Source organism: Oncorhynchus keta, chromosome 3, assembly GCF_023373465.1.
Source record: "Oncorhynchus keta strain PuntledgeMale-10-30-2019 chromosome 3, Oket_V2, whole genome shotgun sequence".
In the NCBI taxonomy this organism is placed as follows: domain Eukaryota; kingdom Metazoa; phylum Chordata; class Actinopteri; order Salmoniformes; family Salmonidae; genus Oncorhynchus; species Oncorhynchus keta.
In genome coordinates, this window is record NC_068423.1 from 8,743,846 (window position 1) to 8,765,026 (window position 21,181).

The 21,181-nt window shown below is 43.3% G+C and overlaps 1 protein-coding gene across 7 annotated transcripts; it reads right to left on the reverse strand.

The window, feature by feature from the left end:
- Window positions 1-278: 278 nt before the first annotated feature.
- Window positions 279-20,723, reverse strand: si:ch211-234p6.5 (pleckstrin homology domain-containing family A member 4). Of its 7 annotated transcripts, none has more exons than XM_052488243.1 (24): window positions 20,471-20,720; window positions 17,643-17,715; window positions 17,375-17,473; window positions 17,068-17,140; window positions 16,851-16,951; window positions 16,598-16,716; window positions 16,237-16,434; window positions 15,757-16,072; window positions 15,454-15,513; window positions 13,453-13,602; window positions 12,228-12,299; window positions 11,831-11,911; window positions 11,384-11,536; window positions 11,104-11,202; window positions 9,386-9,494; window positions 9,114-9,199; window positions 8,798-8,902; window positions 8,577-8,667; window positions 8,029-8,075; window positions 6,986-7,117; window positions 3,828-4,409; window positions 3,203-3,315; window positions 2,399-2,523; window positions 279-2,133 (listed from the first exon to the last, which is right to left on the reverse strand). In XM_052488243.1, exons 1-24 carry the CDS (start codon window positions 20,509-20,511, stop codon window positions 824-826), a joined length of 4,335 nt encoding a protein of 1,444 aa, XP_052344203.1. In that variant the 5' UTR covers window positions 20,512-20,720; the 3' UTR covers window positions 279-823. The 7 variants fall into 7 exon arrangements, with proteins under 7 accessions (XP_052344203.1, XP_052344224.1, XP_052344192.1 ...); XM_052488264.1 differs by having other exon boundaries at window positions 3,900-4,409; window positions 6,986-7,120; XM_052488232.1 differs by having other exon boundaries at window positions 6,986-7,120.
- Between the last annotated feature and the right edge of the window lie 458 nt (window positions 20,724-21,181).

Sequence of the window (21,181 nt, forward strand, 5' to 3'; positions counted from 1 at the left end):
GCCGTCTTTAAGAGCGAGGAAGCCCGGCAAGAGGTGATGTAATGTGTTCTCAGACAATGATGTCATCGACTGAGACACAGCAAGGATTTAAAGTGACAAAGGCGTTATTAAAAACCCAGTTCCATTCTGCGTGAGGCCTGGTCAGAGAAGAGTTAATCAGAGGAGTAGCAGTCTAAAGGACCAGTGTTGAGGAAAGAAAGCGCTATTGATGTAACGAGAGGAAATATGTCATATATATTCGTAATGTTATAATAACACAGCCTTAGTGCAACATATGGTAATGCCGGACATATGTTTATTAATTAGGACATTTGAGATACAAAACGCAAGCACAATTCATGTTATATAGTGAGAACAATAATACGTGTTATTGGTGAACAATGAACAACCATCCAACTGTGATACATAGGGGTGTATTTTCTCAGTGTTAGATATGTAAACCGGGTGGAATAATTGTGTAACCTCGGCCGTTTGACATGTACTGTGCATGCGTTTATTGCTAGTACTGTACCCTACATTGTATTCATACGGCATATGATCACAGTATATACGCACATGCAGGTCTTGTGGTGAATTCCATTTTCCGTTGGTAGCATATCCTGATTATCGCACACTTTTCCCGGACATAACCTTTAACATAACTTTAGATGTTGAACTGTTTTCATTGGGAAACATCATCATCATTCTCCTTTCCCAGATATCTCTCTTCTCTTCTCCTCAATACACTATTTCTCTCTATCACTTTCACCCCCCCCCGCATCTAGCTCACTCCAGTCTCTATTGTACTACATCTTCCTTGTCATCCTCCATTTTGGTAGTCCCTCTATAAACTTGTCCGCAGTACTGTTACTCTGCCTCTTCCAAATGAGGCACTTCGATCCGCCCTTTCCTCCTCGTACAGGCCTAGCGAGTTGGTTTTGGATGGGCTCCGTCTATTTTGGACCACGTGGTTTCTCTCTCCACTTACACTGCTATTGGCCACCTTCAACTCTCCAGTTCCCTCCTGTTCTACCGTCATATCTACTGTTCCACAATTCTCTTGTCCTGTTTCTGCCCTTCCACACATATGCATAAAGGGGACCTGTTCTGATTCAGGATGATTCCACGATTCAGGATTAGGTCTCCTCCATTCCTGACTTTGTATGATTTCCCCTTGACTCTCCTGAGTTGTTTCCTCTGTTTCTTTGGGCAAAGCGTCATTGTCCGATATCTCTTCATAGATGCATAGGTCATGTCCTGGTTTGGATGAGACGCACAATGTTTGATTAGCAGATAGTGGTGCGTTCCGGTCCTTAGATGTTAAATCTTGCTGCTCATTGGTTGTAGTGATGTCTCCACTATCGTCTGTGGCTATACCATGACTTGTGGACGATTCTGAATGGTGGCAACCTTCGATTTGTTGGTCTGTTGGTCTTACCACCCTATAGGTCACTTCATCTGCTGTTGAAATGTCATTGGTTGCCCTCTCAATCTCTTCTCCCTGATTGGATACTGATTGTCCATCAGTCATTGTAATGTCCGTGTCTGACAGATTGATGTCACTTGTGATTTTATAGAAGAGTGAATGATTTTCAAACATTTTCTCTAAACTTTCACTTACAGAAAATGTGTCACCATTGGAATCAGTTCCTGCATCATGAGATGTTGGATCATTGTCCACATTCAAGGTTTCCTTTTGGCACAATGGCTCTATTCCGTGGTCTCGTAAAGGTATGAACTCTCGCCACTGATTGGTTGAGAGGAACCATTCTGCTTTCAGATTGGTGGACAGAGAACTGCTTTCAACGTGATAGGATGAGAGTTCCTTTTGGTCTTCTTCCTGTTCTTTGTCTTCACACCTCTTGAATTGCAGGCCTTCATCAGTTTGGTATACAGTCATCGAGGAGATCTTATTGGAGGAAGTGGATGGTTCCTTTTCTTTTTTACATTTCATGATACCCTTTCTGTCACCGTGACCTTTGTGCAGTGTTTTGTTCCCAATATGACTCTCATGACCTTTAATGTGCCCCTTCCCCTCATCTTCATAAAGAGGTTTCTCTCCAGGGGTCGGAGGTTCTACTGTCCTGTTACTACGTAGAGCGCTCCCGTCACTATGACACCAGCCTCCGCAGACATCCTCATAAGGGCCAGAAACTGAAAAGTACAAACATTTCTGGAATTGCTGTGATTCTCTGACAGTAGAAGAGCATAGACTGTATAATTACCGAGAGCAACGAAAGCAGAAAGTGCAAACTTTCTGCATACATTTATCAAAATAACTCTTATCACATCAAGCCAGCATGAGTGTTTGTACCTAGGCATTATAAGTGATTCAGAGGGGTTGGGTTAAATGCGGAAGACACATTTCAGCTGAATGCATTCAGTTGTACAACTGACTAGCTATCCCCCTTTCTCTTACCTGGCATCTCCCGGCTCTTTCTGGCCTTGTCATAGGTCTTCTGTGTAGAAGGGGTGTTGTGGAGCTCCTGTCTCTCCATCCTGGTCAGTGGATGTCCGGGCACCACGGCACTCTCTCTGACTGCACTAAGTGAGAGAGGGGAGGAGATTCAGAGGGAGAGAGAGAGAGGCACAGGGAGGGACAAAAAGAGGAGGTAGAAGGAAAGCCCCTGAGATTAAAGCTAGATTCGTAGATGCATGCAAACTCATAAAGAAAACACATGACAAGAATGTATAGCAACACAGAGACAGGTATACACAATCTATCAGTGGAGGCTGGTGGGAGGAGCTATAGGAGTACCGGCTCACTGTAATGGCTGGAATGGAGTAAACGGAACAGAGTCAAATGCGGCTTCCATGTGTTTAATACCGTTACATTTATTCAATTCCAGCCAGTCATCAATGACCCCCGTCCTCCCATAGCTCCCCCCACCAGCCTCCACTGCAATCTATCTATGTACAGTATAATATATAGAGTAATTGATATCCCTTCTAATAAGTGTCTCTCTACATAGTGAAACACACTGAGCTGTCACAGAAGGGATTCATCATAACCCAGCATAAACACACACGCACACACACACACACACACACACACACACACACACACACACACACACACACACACACACACACACACACACACACACACACACACACACACACACACACACACACACACACACACACACACACACACACACACACACACACACACACACACACACACACACACACACACACACACACACACAATGAACCCCACCTCCGGATGACTCTCTCCCTGATCCTCTCCACACGTCTCAGTTTGGCCTCTCTCTGCTCAGGGGTGAGGTCAGGGTCCGGGGCAGATGTTAGGAGAGTGGCGTGTCCCTCAACCTGTGACATGAAAGCCACAATCCTGAGTCTTTGTCTGTATTTCATGTGGCATTCATAAGTTATATTCTTTTGGGAATCAATGGGTGTATATCATTACTTGAAATTGCAGTTGAACAGAAGGACATTTTCCAAATTGTGACTTTGAGCTTTGTGGCATGCTTAGCTGTACAATAGTAAAAGGTGAAACTGTCATTAGAGATTACCTAATGTCACACACAGGAGGCTGCTGAGGGGAGGACGGCTCATAATAACGTCCCGGAACGGAGCGAATGGGATGGCATCAAACACCTGGAAACCATGGAAACCATGTGTTTGATGTATTTGATACCATTCTGCTCCAGCCATTACCACGAGCCCGTCCTCTCCAATTAAGGTGCCACCAGCCTCCTGTGGTGTCACAGTTGTTTGGCGATCACTGGCTAATTAGTTTGTAAAAAAGCCTTTATTAGAATGTGACTCGTGTTTCATAACTGAAATAAGAGATGAGATGAAATGAACTGTACTCATCTCACCTTCTCTTCCTCCCTCTGACATCCTCCCAACACTTCTCTTGTAGTGTCATGACCCCTATCCTCCTTTCTTACCCTGGGATCAGATGCCCCGCCTCCATTAGAGGCCACACCCCCATTGCCCACAACGGCCCAGTCTTGACCCTGCTGGGGCCTCAGGGCCTCCACAGCAGACTCTGTGTTGGACGCCTCTTTCCAGGGGTCCTCTCTGGAGGATCTGGTGGTGACATTGTGGCTCTGCTGGGCCCTAGTTGCATTGAGCCCAAAGGAGTTCTGCTCTTGCCTCGCTGAAGCTAACTCCTGTAGAGCCCTAGCCAACCGTTTGGCCGGCGGCTGCTCCTGGCTCATCTCTCTCATCTCTGCCTGGGACCAATTGGAATTTTTATCAGGCATCTCAAATAACTGCCTTCTAGGTGCTTTCTGGGGTATTTGCTTGCTTTGCTCTGTCAATCTTCCTGGAGGAATCTGCTCAGGCAGCGGAGTGGCCAACTCGGGAGGGGGGTCCTCGACAGAAACGCGTCGGGCAACCAGAGAGGACGGCAAGACGGCTGTGAGGACTCTAGTCACCCTCAGAGGAAAGGGGGCCTAAAACAAAAAAATGACTCATTCACATGTTTAGGCCTGCATATATGCATATATGAAGTTTATTTCCAAATAATATTCACAAGTTTTTCTTCATGTGTATGTAAAATATTACTGTTCTAAGATTTTTTTTATTCATAGATTAAAACTTTTTTTTTTTTGCAAAACTCTACACATCCATTGTTTAGCTGGAATGGAATGTTTGTATACTGTATATTGGACATGGTGCCTTCAGAAAGTATTCATACACCTGGACTTATTCCACATTTTGTTGTGTTACAGCCTGAATTCAACATTGATTGAATCAATTTTTTCCCTCCCCAATCTATACACAACACCCCATAACGACAAAGGGAAAACATATTTTTAGAATTGTTTTAAATTGTATTGAAAATTAAATATCTCATTTACATGAGTCAATACGTGTTAGAATCATCTTTGGCAGCGATTACAGCTGTGACTCTTTTTAGGTAAGTCTCTAAAAGCTTTGCATACCAGGATTGTACAATATTGTTCAAGCTCTGTCAAATTGGTAGACCGCTGCGCCACTCGGGAGGCCATTCTGTTTTTTTGTAAACCCCCCAAAAAAAATCCATAGTCCAAGCCAATGACAAGCATACCCATAACAGGATGCAGCCACCACCATGCTTGAAAATATGGCGAGTGGTACTCAGTGATGTGTTGTGTTGGATTTGCCCCAAACATAACGCTTTATATTCAGGAAATAAAGCTAATTTCTTTGCCACATTTTTTGCAGTTTTCCATTAGTGCCTTAATGCAAACAGGATGCATGTTTTGGAGTAGTATTATTCTGTACAGGCATCCTTCTTTTCACTCAGTCATTTAGGTTTGTATTGTGGAGTAACTAAAGTGTTGTTGATCCATCCTCAGTTCTCCTATCACTGCAATTAAACTCTGTAACTGTTTTAAAGTCACCATTGGCCTCATGGTGAAATCGTAGAGGGGTTTCCGTCCTCTCCGGCAACTGAGTTAGGAAGGACGCCTGTATATTTGTAGTGACTGGGTGTGTTGATACACCATCCAAAGTGTAATTAATAACGTCACCGTGCTCAAAGAGATATCAAATGTCTGCTTTTTTCATTTGTACCCATCTACCAATAGGTGCCCTTCTTCGCGAGGCATTGGAAAACCTCCCTGGTCTTTGTGGTTGAATCTGTGTTTGAAATTCACTGCTTGACTGAGGGATAATGCAGTCCATGCAACTTATGTGACTTGTTAATTGAGCACATATTTACTCCTGAATTTATTTAGGCTTGCCACATTGTTTACTCCATGTGTAACTCTGTGTTGTTGTCTGTTCACACTGCTATGCTTTATCTTGGCCAGGTCGCAGTTGTAAATGAGAACTTGTTCTCAAACTAGCCTACCTGGTTAAATAAAGGTGAAATAAATAAATAAATAAAAAATAACAAGGGAGTTGAATACTTCTTGACTCAAGACATTTTAGCTTTTCATTTTTTATAAAAATAAAAAAAATCATTTCTAAAAACACAATTCCACTTCTGGGTTAGTGTAGGCCAGTGACATCACATCTACATTCAATTTAGGCTGTAACATTACAAAATGTGAAAGAAAAGTCAAGGGGTGTGAAGACTTTCTGAAGGCACTGTATGTGGTTGTCTCACCTAGCTATCTTAAAATCAATGCACTAACTGTAAGTCGCTTCGGATAGAGAGTCTTGCAAAATAACTAAAATGTCAAATGTAAATGTTTTACACACAGATCTCATATTATTGATCATTTTATTTTATTTTAATTCTATGGATATATAGCGTCTTGGAATGAGACTTCATATTAACATACAGTAGAGTGTACACTGAGTATACAAAACATTAAGAACACTCTTTCCAATGACAGACTGACCATGTGAATTCAGGTGAAAGCTATGATCCCTTATTGATGTCCTTCTGTGGCTCAGTTGGTAGAGCATGGCGCTTGTAACGCCAGGGTAGTGGGTTCAATTCCCGGGACCACCCATACGTAGAATGTATGCACACATGACTGTAAGTCGCTTTGGATAAAAGCGTCAGCTAAATGGCATATATTATTATTATTATTGTTAAATCCACCTCAGTCAGTGTAAATGAAGGGGTGGGGTGGGGGGGGGGGGGACATGGACTGTGTACATGCGCCATTCAGAGGGAGAATGGGCAAGACAAAACGGTAGTGCCTTAGGATGTCTGATAGTATGTGCCAGGCACACCGGTTTGTGTCAAGAACTACAACGCTGCTGGGTTTTTCCCCACTCAACAGTTTTCCTGTGTGTGTCAAGAATGGTCCACCACTCAAAGGACATCCAGCCAACTTCACACAACTGTGGGAAGTATTGGAGTCAACATGGGCCAGCATCCCTGTGGAACACTTTCGACACCTTGTAGAGTGAATTGAGGCTGTTTTGAGGACAAAAGGGGGGGAGTACAACTCAATATTAGGAAGATGTTCCTTAATGTTTGGTATACTCAGCGCACTGTATATATCCATACAATGTTGGATCATAGGTTCACATACATATTGGATCATACATAAATCCATTACACACTAATCCTCATAGAACCAACCTCTTCTTTCGGTTCTGAACTTTGATACTGGGTTTGGCTGGTGGGACCGGACATAGGCGGTTTCCTCCGACTGGCTACCCTTTCCTGATGTCTCCTCATCCTCTCAATCTGCTCCTCTTCACTCATCCTTCCCTTCTGAGGGGAAAAAAAGGAGGCTCTAGCACAACGTATACGACTCCAATACACAGAAGTCATGACTGGTTGTCGCGAACGACTGAGAATGCCCGAGCATGCATCGGTAATAGTGCTAATAGAAAATCTGTGATACTGTGTGGTTTGTGTGAGGGAGAGGGAGAGAGGGAGGGAGAGAGAGAGAGAGAGAGGGAGAGAGAGAGGGAGAGAGAGAGAGAGAGAGAGAGAGAGAGAGAGAGAGAGAGAGAGAGAGAGAGAGAGAGAAGAAAACTACAGCGAGAACCACAGAGCCGCGTGTCTCTGTTTCCCTCTGTTGACTGTCAGGGGCATTGCAACATGCCCTAATTGTAAGGAACCTGATCAAGACAATAAAAAAATGCAGTTTGGCATTTACTGAGATGACTCACGTACTGAAGGAAGCTCTGCAGAGTTGTCACTAGCTGGCACAGCCGCAAAGTCATACAATCCTAGTTTAAACCTAACCCTAACCACAAGGTTTAAAATCATGGTGCTTGCAACGCCAGGGTTGAGGGTTTGAATGTATGCACTCGCTACTGTAAGTCGTTCTGGATAAAAGCGTCTGCTAAATGACTAAACATGTAAATGTAAACCTTAACCACACTGCTAACCGTAATGTCTAACCTTATATTACGACTAAAAAGTTCATTTTTGTTTTCATGAATTTCTCGATGTAGCCCATTTTGACTTTGCAGCTGGCCCACCAAGCGTAAACCACCCAGTCCTACCCCCAGGGCAAAACTCACGACAATAAGAGTCAACCTTGTTTTTGAATTTGGCTTTGAATATATATATTTTTTAACCTTTCAGTTACTGTATTCGTATTCCATCAAGTGATTTGCATTTGAAAAAGGTGCAGATGGTGGAGACGTAGATTAATTAGACCATCTTACTTTATTTGTAATGTCTGGTGTGGACCATCTTGAACTCGACTGAGATTCTGTGGGTGACAGAGATCGAGGGAGTGAGGGAAAAGGAGTGTATAAGAAATAGTCATTGATAACATGAAGAAAACCTGACCAAGAAAGTACAGTACAATGTACCACCATCAGAAGGGCCGATTGTCTCCAAGGCAATTAAATAACCATTAAGTCTATGCTGCTGTTTGCCATAGTTATACCATAACGGTACACTCTTAGAAAAAGGATTTAAAAAGTGTTCTTCGGCTAGTCCCCATAGGAGAACCCTTTTTGGTTCCAGGTAGAATCATTTTGTGTTCCAGGTAGCACCCCTCTGTGGAAATGGTTCTACATAGAACCGAAAAGGGTTCCACCTGGAATCAAAAAAGGGTTCTTCAAAGTTGTTCTCCTATTGGGGACAGTCGAAGAACCCTTTTTAGGTTCTTAGATAGCACCCTTTTTTCCCCCTAAGAGTGTAGATAGGTAGTTCAAGTACTTGATAGTCAAAGACATAGTCATAAACCCCATATCATACTAGCTACCTGATGTCTCTCTCTGTGTCCTGTCACCATGGAGATCAGATTGGCTGTTTCCTCTTCTGTCCAATGGATCTCCTGGGCCACCGTAAATGCCCTGGAGTACATACACAGAGATCACAGGGGGAGTTTCCACTATTGCTAGATCTACAAAATGGAGTGCAAGTGCCCAATTTGGGACAAGGGTAGAAAATCAGGATGCAACCTATGTCTCTCTCTATACTCACCTCGTAGTTCGGATTCATCCACACATGCCCCTGATCTCTTCCCTGATTGGTGTCTTGGAGCTCCTGGGGTAAAGGGGGGCGGGCCGGAGGCTCTGATTCCACCCCCTGACAAAATCATAAACATCATTAATCAATCAAAGCTCATTGTTTGGTATCATTACACCAACAGCGCCCTTATAAGAACATTGAATCATATGCTTTATCCAATATTCCTTTGGATATATTGACAGAGACCCCACTCTGACTTGGTATCATTCCACAGCACTATAGTAGCCTACTAGGGCACTGATATTGTGGTATGGTAGTCGTACTGTACCGTTGGCAGTCCACTTGGCATCCTCTCTGTTGGAGATCCAGGAGTCCCCGGGTGGGAGGATGACTTCTGGAATACTCCTGTGGGAACTGAGAAAAGACACACACACACAAGGTGAAGAGAATAAGTTGAATCAAGAGCCATACTGTACACTGTATCTTTACATATCTGCATCTGATTGCTCCCTCTTCCAATGTGTACATACGCTATTCGTTCCTAAGCATGAGCAGTATGAGGTAATGTTCAGACAAAGTAGGAGTGTTTCTGACCGTTACCTGTGTGCCTCTGGAAGCCCAGCAGGACCCGGAAGTTATCCCTGTTGACCCTGAGTCCAGAGAGGATGTCGTCCATCATCCACAGCTCTCTCTGGGCCTGGGACTGCTCCTGAGGAGGGGTGAGATGAACTTTTGGTTTTTCTACAAAATTTAACATGACCCATGGCCCTTCAAACCAGTTATTTTTAGAACAACATAAATAAACAAAAATGGCCACATTCATCAAGCTGGGTAAGATATAATTATTAAACATGTTTATAATAATTAAGATTTCTTCCTAGGTTCTGGCCTTTCTAGGGAGTTTTTCCTAGCCACTGTGCTTCTACACCTGCATTGCATTTGATTGATTGAAATTAGATAATATTAACAATGACCTTTGACCGAACTAGGTCAAAGATCATTTTAAGGCCAAATCAATTCTAAGTAACTTCAAACCAAGTCTTTGAGTTGATTTGGTCATGCAACGTTGAACACGGTGAGCATGCCCCTATATCTATTTTTTTGTCCCCAAGTTAGCCGTGGCTTTTGAAACAAAACAAAGCCGTGGATGGCCCCATAGACTTCTTTCCTGGCCCCATAGACTTCTTTCCTGGCCCCATAGACTTCTTTCCTGGCCCCATAGACTTCTTTCCTGGCCCCATAGACTTCTTTCCTGGCCCCATAGACTTCTTTCCTGGCCCCATAGACTTCTTTCCTGGCCCCATAGACTTCTTTCCTGGCCCCATAGACTTCTTTCAGGGTACATGGAAAAATAGAAGTTTCAACAACAAAAAAGTGACAATGACATTTTATTTGGTCCCTTCAAAAACACCCACTGTTCCTAGGCCGTGATTGAAAATAAGAATTTGTTCTCAACTGACTTGCCTAGTTAAATAAAGGTAAAATAAATCAAAAACACCCATTGAAACACCTTATCCCTGGAACAACATTTTAGGCTAGTTTCACACCCTCAGCATATCATCAAATAATGTGCTCCGAAGGAAGAGTCCTTGGCTGATTCGTGTGATTTAGCCTGCATTTTGTGACGACGTCGGTCTATCAGGTTCAACGAGCACCTTTATTAGGGCTTTGATTGATAACTACCTTTTAGGGACGGTGAGAGACAGATGTGGCAGATCTGTCCAATACTGCAGTACAGTACATTCCTCTGAATACCACGCATTTTCTGTATTATGTTAGTACCCTATTAGCACATATTTGTTTTTATGATAGTGATAGCATGGACCGTCACACTGTTGTACTGTCTATTTTAGGGGGGTATCCGAAACAATGTGTACAAATGATTTGCTGAAACTTTTTCAATCTGGCCTTGTAAATAACACACTGTCTAATCAGGTTGTGCCAAAATGTCCGTCTGAATGACGTATGCTTTGAAGGGACTGGAATGCATCAGACATGTGTTGGAAAGTTCAGGAGAGCAGAAGGAAGATCCTCAGGCAATCATTGTGTATTTCATCTTTCCCAAAATGTTTGGTTTAAAAAGCATGCTGGCGGTGCTTCTTTTTGTATTACTGTGAAATAATACATATTGAATTTCAGAATGTCGCGGGGACACGTCAGGAATATACCTTATGTGGGTGAAACCGACCAGTGTGGGTATGGGAAACATTTTATGAGTTGCAGTGTACATAAATCCAATTCAAGAACATTGCAATAATATGAATGTTATAAGAGAACGAGAGAATCTGTAAAGTGTGACAAAACTGAGGAGTCTATACTTGTGGCATCCCGAAATTACAGACGTGCTGCAGGTGTGATCGGAACACAGACAGCTCGCTCTCCATCCTCTCATACTGGCTCCACACTCTATCCATTTCCTGTACCAAAAAGTAAACAAACGTACTTCAATTCGGGGGTTAAGAAATCAAGTTTAGGTTCATAATATGATCTTGCTGATGTGGATATCAATGAACATTTTGATTCAACGCTGGTACATCATAAAAATCATAAACAATTCCTTTTTTTTCTTCTTTTTTTAAAAGATATCAGTTCCATCACCAATGAGACGTCGCACATCCTTGCTCGGATAGTGACCAGTTCTTCCTGGAGCAAAGCCTTCTGGGTGAGTGCTCCTTCCTGTCCTCGGAGTCCTTGGTTCCTCCACTCGTCCAGTTGCAGCCTGGTCATCTCTAAGGCGCACTGGACACTGTCCTAGAAGAGAGGGAGAGATGGGAAGGGTCAAAAAGTTTGCGCAATACATGCTACATTGTCGCAATACAGGAAAGGATTGTAAGAAGCTTCCAAAGGTCGAAGTTTGCGGTGCGAAAACAGGCGCTACAATGGAAAATGTCACCAGATGAAACCATCGACAACACGGTCAAGTCAAGACAGAGTGTGTGTGAAGTGTCGAGTGAATAACAACAATATGCACTATTGTCGTATCGTAGAAAAGCGAGAACAATTGTGTTTGTCATGGAAAGGAAACTGTAAGCTGAAGGTACTGACCTTGTCAACTTGTAGATGGGCCAGCTCTAGAGAGAGAGACTGGAGAAGCTTGTCACACCCACACAGTCTAGTCAGCACAGCCTAACACAATAAAAAAAAACAGTTCATCAATCAAACACAGTTCAATATGGGGGAGTGCTGAGGAATATTTTTTTACAACGGGATGGGGAGGTGCTGACGAGTATTTTTCTCCACTAATACAGGAGTAATAAAGGCCTAGTTTACACATTTTGCGGACATCCATTTAAAAAAAAAAATTTTTCAAGATTTGTCAGCACCTCTACTCCCTGAGGCTATGGTTCAATTAGTGAAAAACTACAATATAGAAATCATTGAAACAATAAGAAGAATGTATTGACTACATTTCATTAAAGGGCACAAATACAAATATTCTTACGTCTGTTTCACTCTCAAGAGGCCTGACGGGTGGCGGCGTCTCTTTCTCTTTGAACAGCTCGGACTTGGAAGACTGTAAGCAGAGAGTTCATGACAGCTCATGACCTAACCAATTCGTTTTTCAGACTGATTTTGACACACTTCCTCCTTTAACTCGAATGAAATCCCAAATCACACAAGGCATCACGTATGACTTCCTTGTGAATAATGGAATGTATGTGTGTACCATTAGAAAGTGTTCCCCCAAATGCCCTTACTCCCAGCATGAATAAAAGGGAACATTGGGTAAAGAATATCCTTGTTGGTGTGTACATGTTTGGGTTTGAATCAAGTTTGCTTGAGTGAGTGTTTTCTTTTTGTGTTTTGTAGAGCCATCGTCTCGTAATGCTACACAAAACATCGAAATATTTTTTGAGACAAGATATACGTGCAGATATAGTATGTCTCTTAAGTTCAATTATTATGAAATTAGTTTGCCCATGAGCTCTACAGTCGTTGACACATGCTTTATAGTGCATGACAAAACAGGCTGTGGCTACTGCCATTATTCTCCTTTGCAGAAATGCAATGGTGTTGAAACATAACCTTTGACCTCAACAGAGTGTAGTAGGCAATTAATTTCACAATCACCAACAGCACATTGATCTGAACACACTGAAGCTACGGCAGCCTCGTGTTGCCAAAACTGCAGCTAGCTACATGTGGCACTAAACAACAGAAAACACATAATTGTCAAACAACGTATGTGACGAACCAGAGATTGAAAAAAAAGAAGACAAATACCGAACACAAAGGATATCGCTAGACAAGACAGTTTTACGGTTGTTGGACTCACTCGCCAGTAGCTAGACAACAACAGGGCGGACAGATGGCAAACATCTCTCTAGGACGCTGGCTGTTCCATAGACCTCCAGTCATTTCACGTAAACTAGCAACTGCGCAGAAATGGTATCCACTAGTTCATCTGACTCTAGGGGGATATATGCCTATCTCTTGAATAGTGCTGAACATGAAAGTGTTCCCCTAAATACGTGCAAGCCAAGTGTCATTATTGGTATAACTTGTCAGCAGTTGCAGGTACTAAATTACAAGTCTATGGCATATTGTCATCTTAAGTGCTACAGACAAAACACAACATTAACAAGTAACAACATAAAAAGCTAGTCAAACACAGACCACAGACAGACAGACCACAGACAGACAGACCACAGACAGACGGGTTGTACCATAGGTGGCGGTAGCAGACAGACAGACATATGGCTGCGATGGTGATGGTGGTGGTGATGGTGGTGGTGTGGGGGGTGAGGAGCATGGGGAACTCTTGAAGATGGGGGCAAAGGGGGCAATAAGTCTGTTTCCCCCCCTGTGGAGTAGCTCTGAATAGAGAAACAGGGCAAAAATATATACAATACAATACGTAATTAAGAATATAGAGATATACAGGCAATATACAATAACATGGCTTATTATACAATGTCTACATGCTAATATGGATGGTTATACAAATACGTTTTTACAATCAAGTTATACAATTATTTGTCTATAAATGCACTACGATGAATTATAATGTTATTACAATTACATACTGTAGGTATGTATTAACTCTCTGTGTACAGACAGTGTATATTCTCTGTTGATGTACAGTGCCTTCGGAAAGTATTTAGACCCCTTGACTTTTTCCACATTTTGTTACGTTACAGCCTTATTCTAAAATGGATTAAATACAATTTATTCCTCATCATTATACACACAATACGCCATAATGACAAAGGAAAAACATGTTTAAGACATTTTTTGCAAGTGTATTCAAAATGTAAAAAAGTGAAATATGACATTTACATAAGTATTCAGACACTTTACTCAATTGTTGAAGCAACTTTGGCAGTGATTACAGCCTCGAGTCTTCTTGGGTATGACACTACAGGCTTGGCAGACATGTATTTGGGGATTTTCTCCCATTCCTCTCTGCAGATCCTCTCAAGCTCTGTCAGGTTGGATGGGGAGCGTCGCTGCACAGCTATTTCCAGGTCTCTCCAGAGATGTTCGATCGATCGGGTTCAAGTCCGGGCTCTGGCTGGGCCACTCAAGGACATTCAGAGACTTGTCCCGAAGTCACTCCTGCATTGTCTTGACTGTGTACTTAGGGTCATTGTCCTGTTGGAAGGTGAACTTTCTCCCCAGTATGAGGTCCTGAGCGCCCTGGAGCAGGTTTTCATAAAGGATCTCTCAGTACTTTGTTCCAATTCATCTTTCCCTCTATCCTGACTAGTCTCCCAGACCCTGCCCCTGAAAAACATCACCACAGCATGACGCTGCCACCACCATGCTTCACCATAGGGATGGTGCCAGGTTTCCTCCAGACGTGATGCTTGGCATTCAGGCCAAAGAGTTCAATCTTGGTTTCATCAGACTAGAGAATCTTGTTTCCAAGCGGGCTGTCATGTGCCTTTTACTGAGGATTGGCTTCCGTCTGGCCACTCTACCACAAAGGCCTGATTGGTGGAGTGCTGCAGAGATGGTTGTCCTTCTGAAAGATTATCCCATCTCCACAGTGGAACTCTGGAGCTCTGTCAGAGTGACCATCGGGTTCTTGGTCACCTCCCTGACCAAGACCCTTCTCCCCTGATTGCTCAGTTTGGCCGGGCGGCCCGTTCTAGGAAGAGTCTTGGTGGTTCCAAACTTCTTCCATTTAAGAATGATTGAGGCCACTGGGTTCTTGGGGACCTTCAATGGTGCAGAAATGTTTTGGTACCCTTCCCCTGATCTGTGCCTCGACACAATCCTGTCTCGGTGTTCTACGGACAATTCCTTCAACCTCATGGTAGTCAACTGTGGGACGTAATATAGACAGGTGTGTGCCTTTTCACATCATGTCCAATCAATTGAATTTACTACAGGTGGACTCCAATCAAGTTGTAGAAACATCTCAAGGATGATCAATGGAAACAGGATGCACCTGAGCTCAATGTCGAGTCTCATAGCAAAGGGTCTGAAGACTTCCGTAGGTATTTCTGTTTTGAATTTTGAAATACATTTGCAAACATTTCTAAAAATCTGTTTTCGCTTGGCCATTTTTTGATTAAATTCATTTTAGAATAAGGCTGTAACGTAACAACATGTGGGAAAAGTCAAGGAGTTTGAATACGTTCTCAAATGCACTGTGTACTGTACATAAGGAGATTATGCTCTGTTGTGCACACTCTGTGTATATTCACACTGTTTTGTACCTTTCCGAAAGCTCTTCGTCCGCTTGGAGTATGGTGGAGGGAGGAATATACAGGCGTGGGCTAGGGGGGAAAAAAGTCAACATGGAGATTGAGATAATTAAATAATGAAAAACCCAACCTTAATCCCAACCTTAACTAACTTCTTCTTTAATTATGTCGTCTTGTCTACGCTTTAGCTTTACCTTGTCACAAGAACACGCCACATACTCATTGAATCCTTCTATTATTTGAGTCTCTGCCCGGCATCTAAACCTTTACAGGTGTAGAATAACACCACAAATCAACGAATCGTGTCCTCCTCACCCTGTTGATTGTGTGCCATCTGTCAGTCCCTGGAGTGTGGGGGGCGGATTTAAACTCCATCTTGGGAGACGCAGGGGTGTAACACAGGGTCTGTGGCATCATGGGAGGATCCTCCTGGGGTCGAATGTCAACCCGCCCGACTGGTGTGTGGGGTCGCGATCCCAATTGACCTCTGGGGGTCAAAGAACCTGTCCCCATGAATTCTGTGGGCTTGGGTGGTGTGTTAGGACCAGAATGGAAGGGGAGGGAATCCTCATCTGTCCGGTCTCTCCGTCTGCTGCTAAATTCTGTTGGACTGGGTGTTCTGGGCGATGGGCTAAGTACACAAAATAGCACAGAATGCACAGAAATCACCACCCCCCCCCTTAGACAATTCCCCCAGAATAACCGTGCGACTTGCGAAATGTGCTTGATGACAGAGACAGTGGCAGGTGACAGATGTCTAGAAACTGAGGCTGCTTGCAAATCCTCCCGTTCTACCTTCGCCGCACGCTCCGCCTCCCTCTTGGCTCCGAATGGGGTGCCCCCATTCTCCCCCTGGCGACCTGACTTGGATTCCTCTGTGATGTGTTGGTGTGCGCAGCATTACGGGGACCACTGAGAGAGGGGGAATGAGGGAGATCCACAGACTCACTGCTGCCACCTATCTGCGTGAAGTCCTGATAACTCGAGCAACGCCTGAGAGAACGCAGAAAAGGAAGGATAGCATAATGACCGGATTATATCCTCTTTATAATGAAATACAATACAGTTCTAACTGAGTCCTGTGTGATTATTACATAAAGGTTTTATTTAAGGAAATCCAAAGATGAAGAAGTGTCCAATAGCTCTATACAGGTACCTGTTGATGGAGCTGTCTGCTTCCATACAGGCGGACTGACTGAGTGCTCTGACCCAGCCCAGCATGTCCTCCTGAGTGTCTGCACTGAAGAAGTAGGAGCGCATTCCCTGGTGCACCACCTAATGTCATATTAATACATTATTTTACAGTGTACACACACACACACATATACTGTGTATACAGTATAAGCATACACAGATACTGAACCTACGGTCGACATAGTGGAAAGTGGAATGTATACAGGGTTACTTACTTTGAAAGTGTTCTTTCTGTTCTTGCATTCTCGCGGTGTGCAGAAGAGAATGTTGTAGCTGGGTAGTGGGATGCTACCCAAAACAGATTCTTCTCTGCTGTCTGGAAGAGAACGAGTTGAGAGAGAAAAAGAGATGAGGGAAGCTGGAGAAGAAAGCGGGACGAAAACGGCACTATTTATGTCAGGTACGCACACGACAACAGTATTCTTTGCTTGCCTTTGTAGTAGAATAAACAGTAGTTAGAGAGGACAAACCATCTTCTCTTCCACAGTTTCAGCCCAGAGCTGTCCTACATGGGACAAAACATTTATAAGAATTATACGATTTACAATGACAAGCAGAAACACATTCTGACGCAGCTATGAGCGTGACTAAACATTAACAAGCATCAATGGATTATTCACGAGTTTCAATATAGTGTTCCCCCGAAAGTCCTACATCCCCATTCAATACAATGCCTGTTTAATTGCTACCTTGCAGTGATCAACACATGATCTTGGATGTTCTGTTTACTGAACAGTACCTTCTTATTGAGCCAACCTCTTATCACCACGGGGCAGTTGGGGTCTCTCTTCGCCGCCCTACATCTCTTCCCAAACGTTTGCACCCTGTCATCGCCATCCTGTAAGAGTTTGAATGAGAACCATTGATAACTGTGCTGATGAAATAACCTCAGTAAATGTTGATCTTCGTGGCGTTCGGTGGTGTCAATGAGCGTTGAGCTTGTTTATTAAACAAAAACTAAGCAAAGGTAGAGGTGGTTCAGGTGGTTCAGGACAGGAGAGACAAACCTTGCTTCTGACAGGAAAAGAGGAGATTGTGACCACACTTGAGGCATGGCTCATTCTGTCCTGGTCCTCCATTCTGTGAGAGAGATACAGAGAGAGAGAGAGGGCAACAGAGAGAGAGAGAGACAGAGAGACAGAGAGAGAGCCAGGGACAGACAGAGAGATAAAGAGAGAGCCAGAGAGAGAGAGAGAGACAGAGAGACAGAGAGACGGAGAGAGAGACAGGGACAGACAGAGAGAGACAAAGAGAGAGCCAGAGAGAGAGAGACAGAGAGCCAGAGACAGATAGAGAGAGACAGAGAGAGATAGAGACAGAGAGATAGAGAAAGAGAGACAGAGAGAGAGAGAGAGATAAAGAGAGAGACACAGAGAGAGAGAAAGAGAGAGAGAGAGAGATAAAGAGAGAGACACAGAGAGAGAGAAAGAGAGAGAGAGAGAGAGAGAGAGAGAGAAGAGAGAGACAAGAGAGAGAGAGAGAGAGAGAGAGAGAGAGAGAGACAAAGAGAGAAAGAGATGGAGAGAGAGAGAGAGAAAGATGGAGAGAGAGAGAGAGAGAGAGAGAGAGAGAGAGAGAGAGAGAGAGAGAGAGAGAGAAAGAGAGAGAGAAGGAGAAGAAACAGAGGAATAGGAGATGAGGGACAGGAGAGGAGATTAGGAAGGTAAACATTGATTAACAATTTTATGCACTTCAGTGTCCGTATGAAAGATTTGCCATGAAAGAATGATACGTTGATGCCTAATTTTAGATAGTCAATATATGTACATGTGGTTCTCTTCACTACCTAAAAAAAGGCAAACTGTGATCATAACAGCAAGAGGCCTATAATGGTTTGTACTACACAGCGTTTCTATGAAGAGCTGACAGTGGCAATACCAACCAGAAGACACCAAGCTAGCACAAACACTGGTAAGTAAACAAATCAACAGCAACAGTCAATGGCGATAAGTAGAACTAAACTTGATTCTCAATAACAACGAGTGTACTCAACAGGCCTTGCCTCACCAGACACAACCAACACACTACTGCATACAACTAAACAACTATACAAACCAAACAGTGTGTTACTCCCACAAATTAATTCCCATCAAAAAAATGTAATTTGCTACCAAGTACAACATGTGACATGTAACAAGCACATATCCATACCCAAACTGTTATCCAAAATCCGTTCCTCATGAGAGGGGGGTACCGTAGTGTACTTGCCCAACCCTTTCCCCCAACTCTCTCTCACAGGGTTCTATTCTGAGCCCTCACAGGCCCTGCCGCCCCATGGCGAAACTGACAGGTGACAGCTGCTTAGCCATGGTAGCAGGTGGGGTTCTGGGTAGTGTGTGTGAAAATCAATATGGCGCAGAAAGCAAAGATGGTATGCGAGACATGCGGGGGGAGCGCAAGACGGCAGCACTAGACGGCACTGCTGAGGAGGACAGGGAAGGGGAATATAAAAAAAAAAAGGGTGGACATGGGGGATGGGGTAACATGTTGAAGGCAAGGAAGCAGGAAGTCATTGGAAATCCGTCCGTTTTGTGTGCGTTTGGTTATGTCACTGTTACTGAATCCTGTTCCTAGCTAGAAAGCCCCATAGCCGCAGTCGTGGGAGACCCCGGTTATTCCGAACGGTAACATTATTCATCTACGCGACTATCAACAAGCGAGACATGGAGTGAGAGAAGACAACAAGAAGCCATTGTCAGGAGATGTTGGCCCTAGCCAAACCAGGGTTTATGTGGGTGTGGTGAAATATTTGGAGAATCTCCTTCTGACCTGGTGGGGGTCGCTTGCTAGCTTGGGGAACAGAAACGGAAAATGCTAAAGAGCGCTAGCGAAGACAAACAGAGTGTTTGTGTGCCACACAGAGTGGGCTTTGTGGGCCTTGCGCTCAAGGAGCCCGGGAGCGTCATGAGAATGCCGACAACGATTATGTTGAATAAATCACACAAGGAAATCAATCTCTTTCCATCTAAACACAATATCTCACGAACAGAGACACTTGTATGCTGACAGTGTTCACCAAAGTCTGAAAATCGTGACCTTCAACACTCAACACACTAGTGATGACCCTCTTGACTTATGAAGACCTTATTAGCGGTAATGTAATGAGAGAGGGGGAAACAAATGGCTTTGGACGGCAGCATGACGTAGTATGACTCTGAAGCCTATCAAACTAACTAGTTTATGGCTAAACACAATTGTTACATATCAAGTGTTTTTCAGCTTAGCTCAACATACGTTTGGTACCATGGTCCCAAATTTCAACCACAAACAATGGGTCACATACAGTATATAACATTTCAAAACGCAGATGACCTTACTTGGAATTCATACAGAGTATGGGTTACTTTATGAAAATACAAGTAGGAGACGTATTGTAACACAATATCAATACAATAAGGGCATTGTAGATCAACCAGTGAATCACTTGATTTTACTGAGGAAATGGTGAAAATCACGAGGACCTGTTTCGTCAACCAACGGATACGCAATAAATAAGAACAGGTGTTATCTGTCTAATCGACTGTTTGTCATTTATCTATTGATATTACAACTACTCATTTCCCACAATGAATTGTGCACTGTGACTTTTGATCAAAATATCAATATGTTAATTCATAATAACAAAAGTTCATTTGGGTACATTTTAAGTTTGTAATTTCGTTTTTTTTTTATAGTAAAGAAGCACCATACAAACTGCTTTTGAAATTGAACTGAATTAAATATGACTAGTCTGTTTTTTTTTTGGTTGTTGGTCAAATTAAGACTCAAAAGAGTTCTCAACATACCATCTCATATTAATTTATCAATTAATCATAAAGATGCCATATTGCTGTACCTGACCAATCGTGTCTGCCTGCTGGCTGTCTCAACCTCCATTACTTGGCTCTAGTCCTGAGTCCTCACAGCATCTTCCCAGGGTTGGCTGCTCTGTCCTGGCTATCACAATCGCCTGTTGCCCCTTCAGTCACAACACTATCCTACTCTACTGTACTTCAATATCCTAATGTGGTAATCTCTCTTTCTATCTCTATCCCAAATGTTCTTCTGTGCTGGGTTTATCTGCACAATTTGTTCGGCAAATCTACCTACGCTGTCCATTGACACTCAATCTGCCTTTCTTCCTTCTAACAGTGGGCTCTCTGTGTGCTCCCTCTTCCTCCCTCCCTCCTTCCTTTCCTCCCTCCCTCCCTGCCCTTGGCAGTCTCTCTCTTTCGCTGAGTGTGGGATTGTGACTTAGGCATTTTTTTTAAACAGCTGTTCTCTCTCTTTCTTCCTCTCTGCCCTCAGTGACATTTTATTGCTATTCCCCAGTTGATCGGAATCTAGGTTTGTGCTAAGGAACTGGGGACACCGATGTGCACACTGTTAAAATGAAGTGTTTTGTAACAGTAAAACTAGTGGCAACTGAGCTGCCACCAAGGTGTTCTGAAACATGACATGGTGTGTTGTAATACCACTATTTTTAAAAAACATTTTATGTAACCTTTATTTTAACTAGGCAAGTTAGTAAAGAACAAATTCTTATTTACAATGATGGCCTACCAGG

Coding starts and splice junctions, on each gene's coding strand:
- si:ch211-234p6.5 (XM_052488232.1), bottom strand. CDS start 20,511: ATGGAGGTTGAGACAGCCAGCAGGCAGACACGATTGGTCAG. Junction 17,716..20,470: donor AGGCAGACACGATTGGTCAG/GTACAGCAATAT, acceptor TCTCTCTCACAG/AATGGAGGACCAGGACAGAA. Junction 8,903..9,113: donor TGCCAAGTGGACTGCCAACG/GTACAGTACGAC, acceptor TGATTTTGTCAG/GGGGTGGAATCAGAGCCTCC.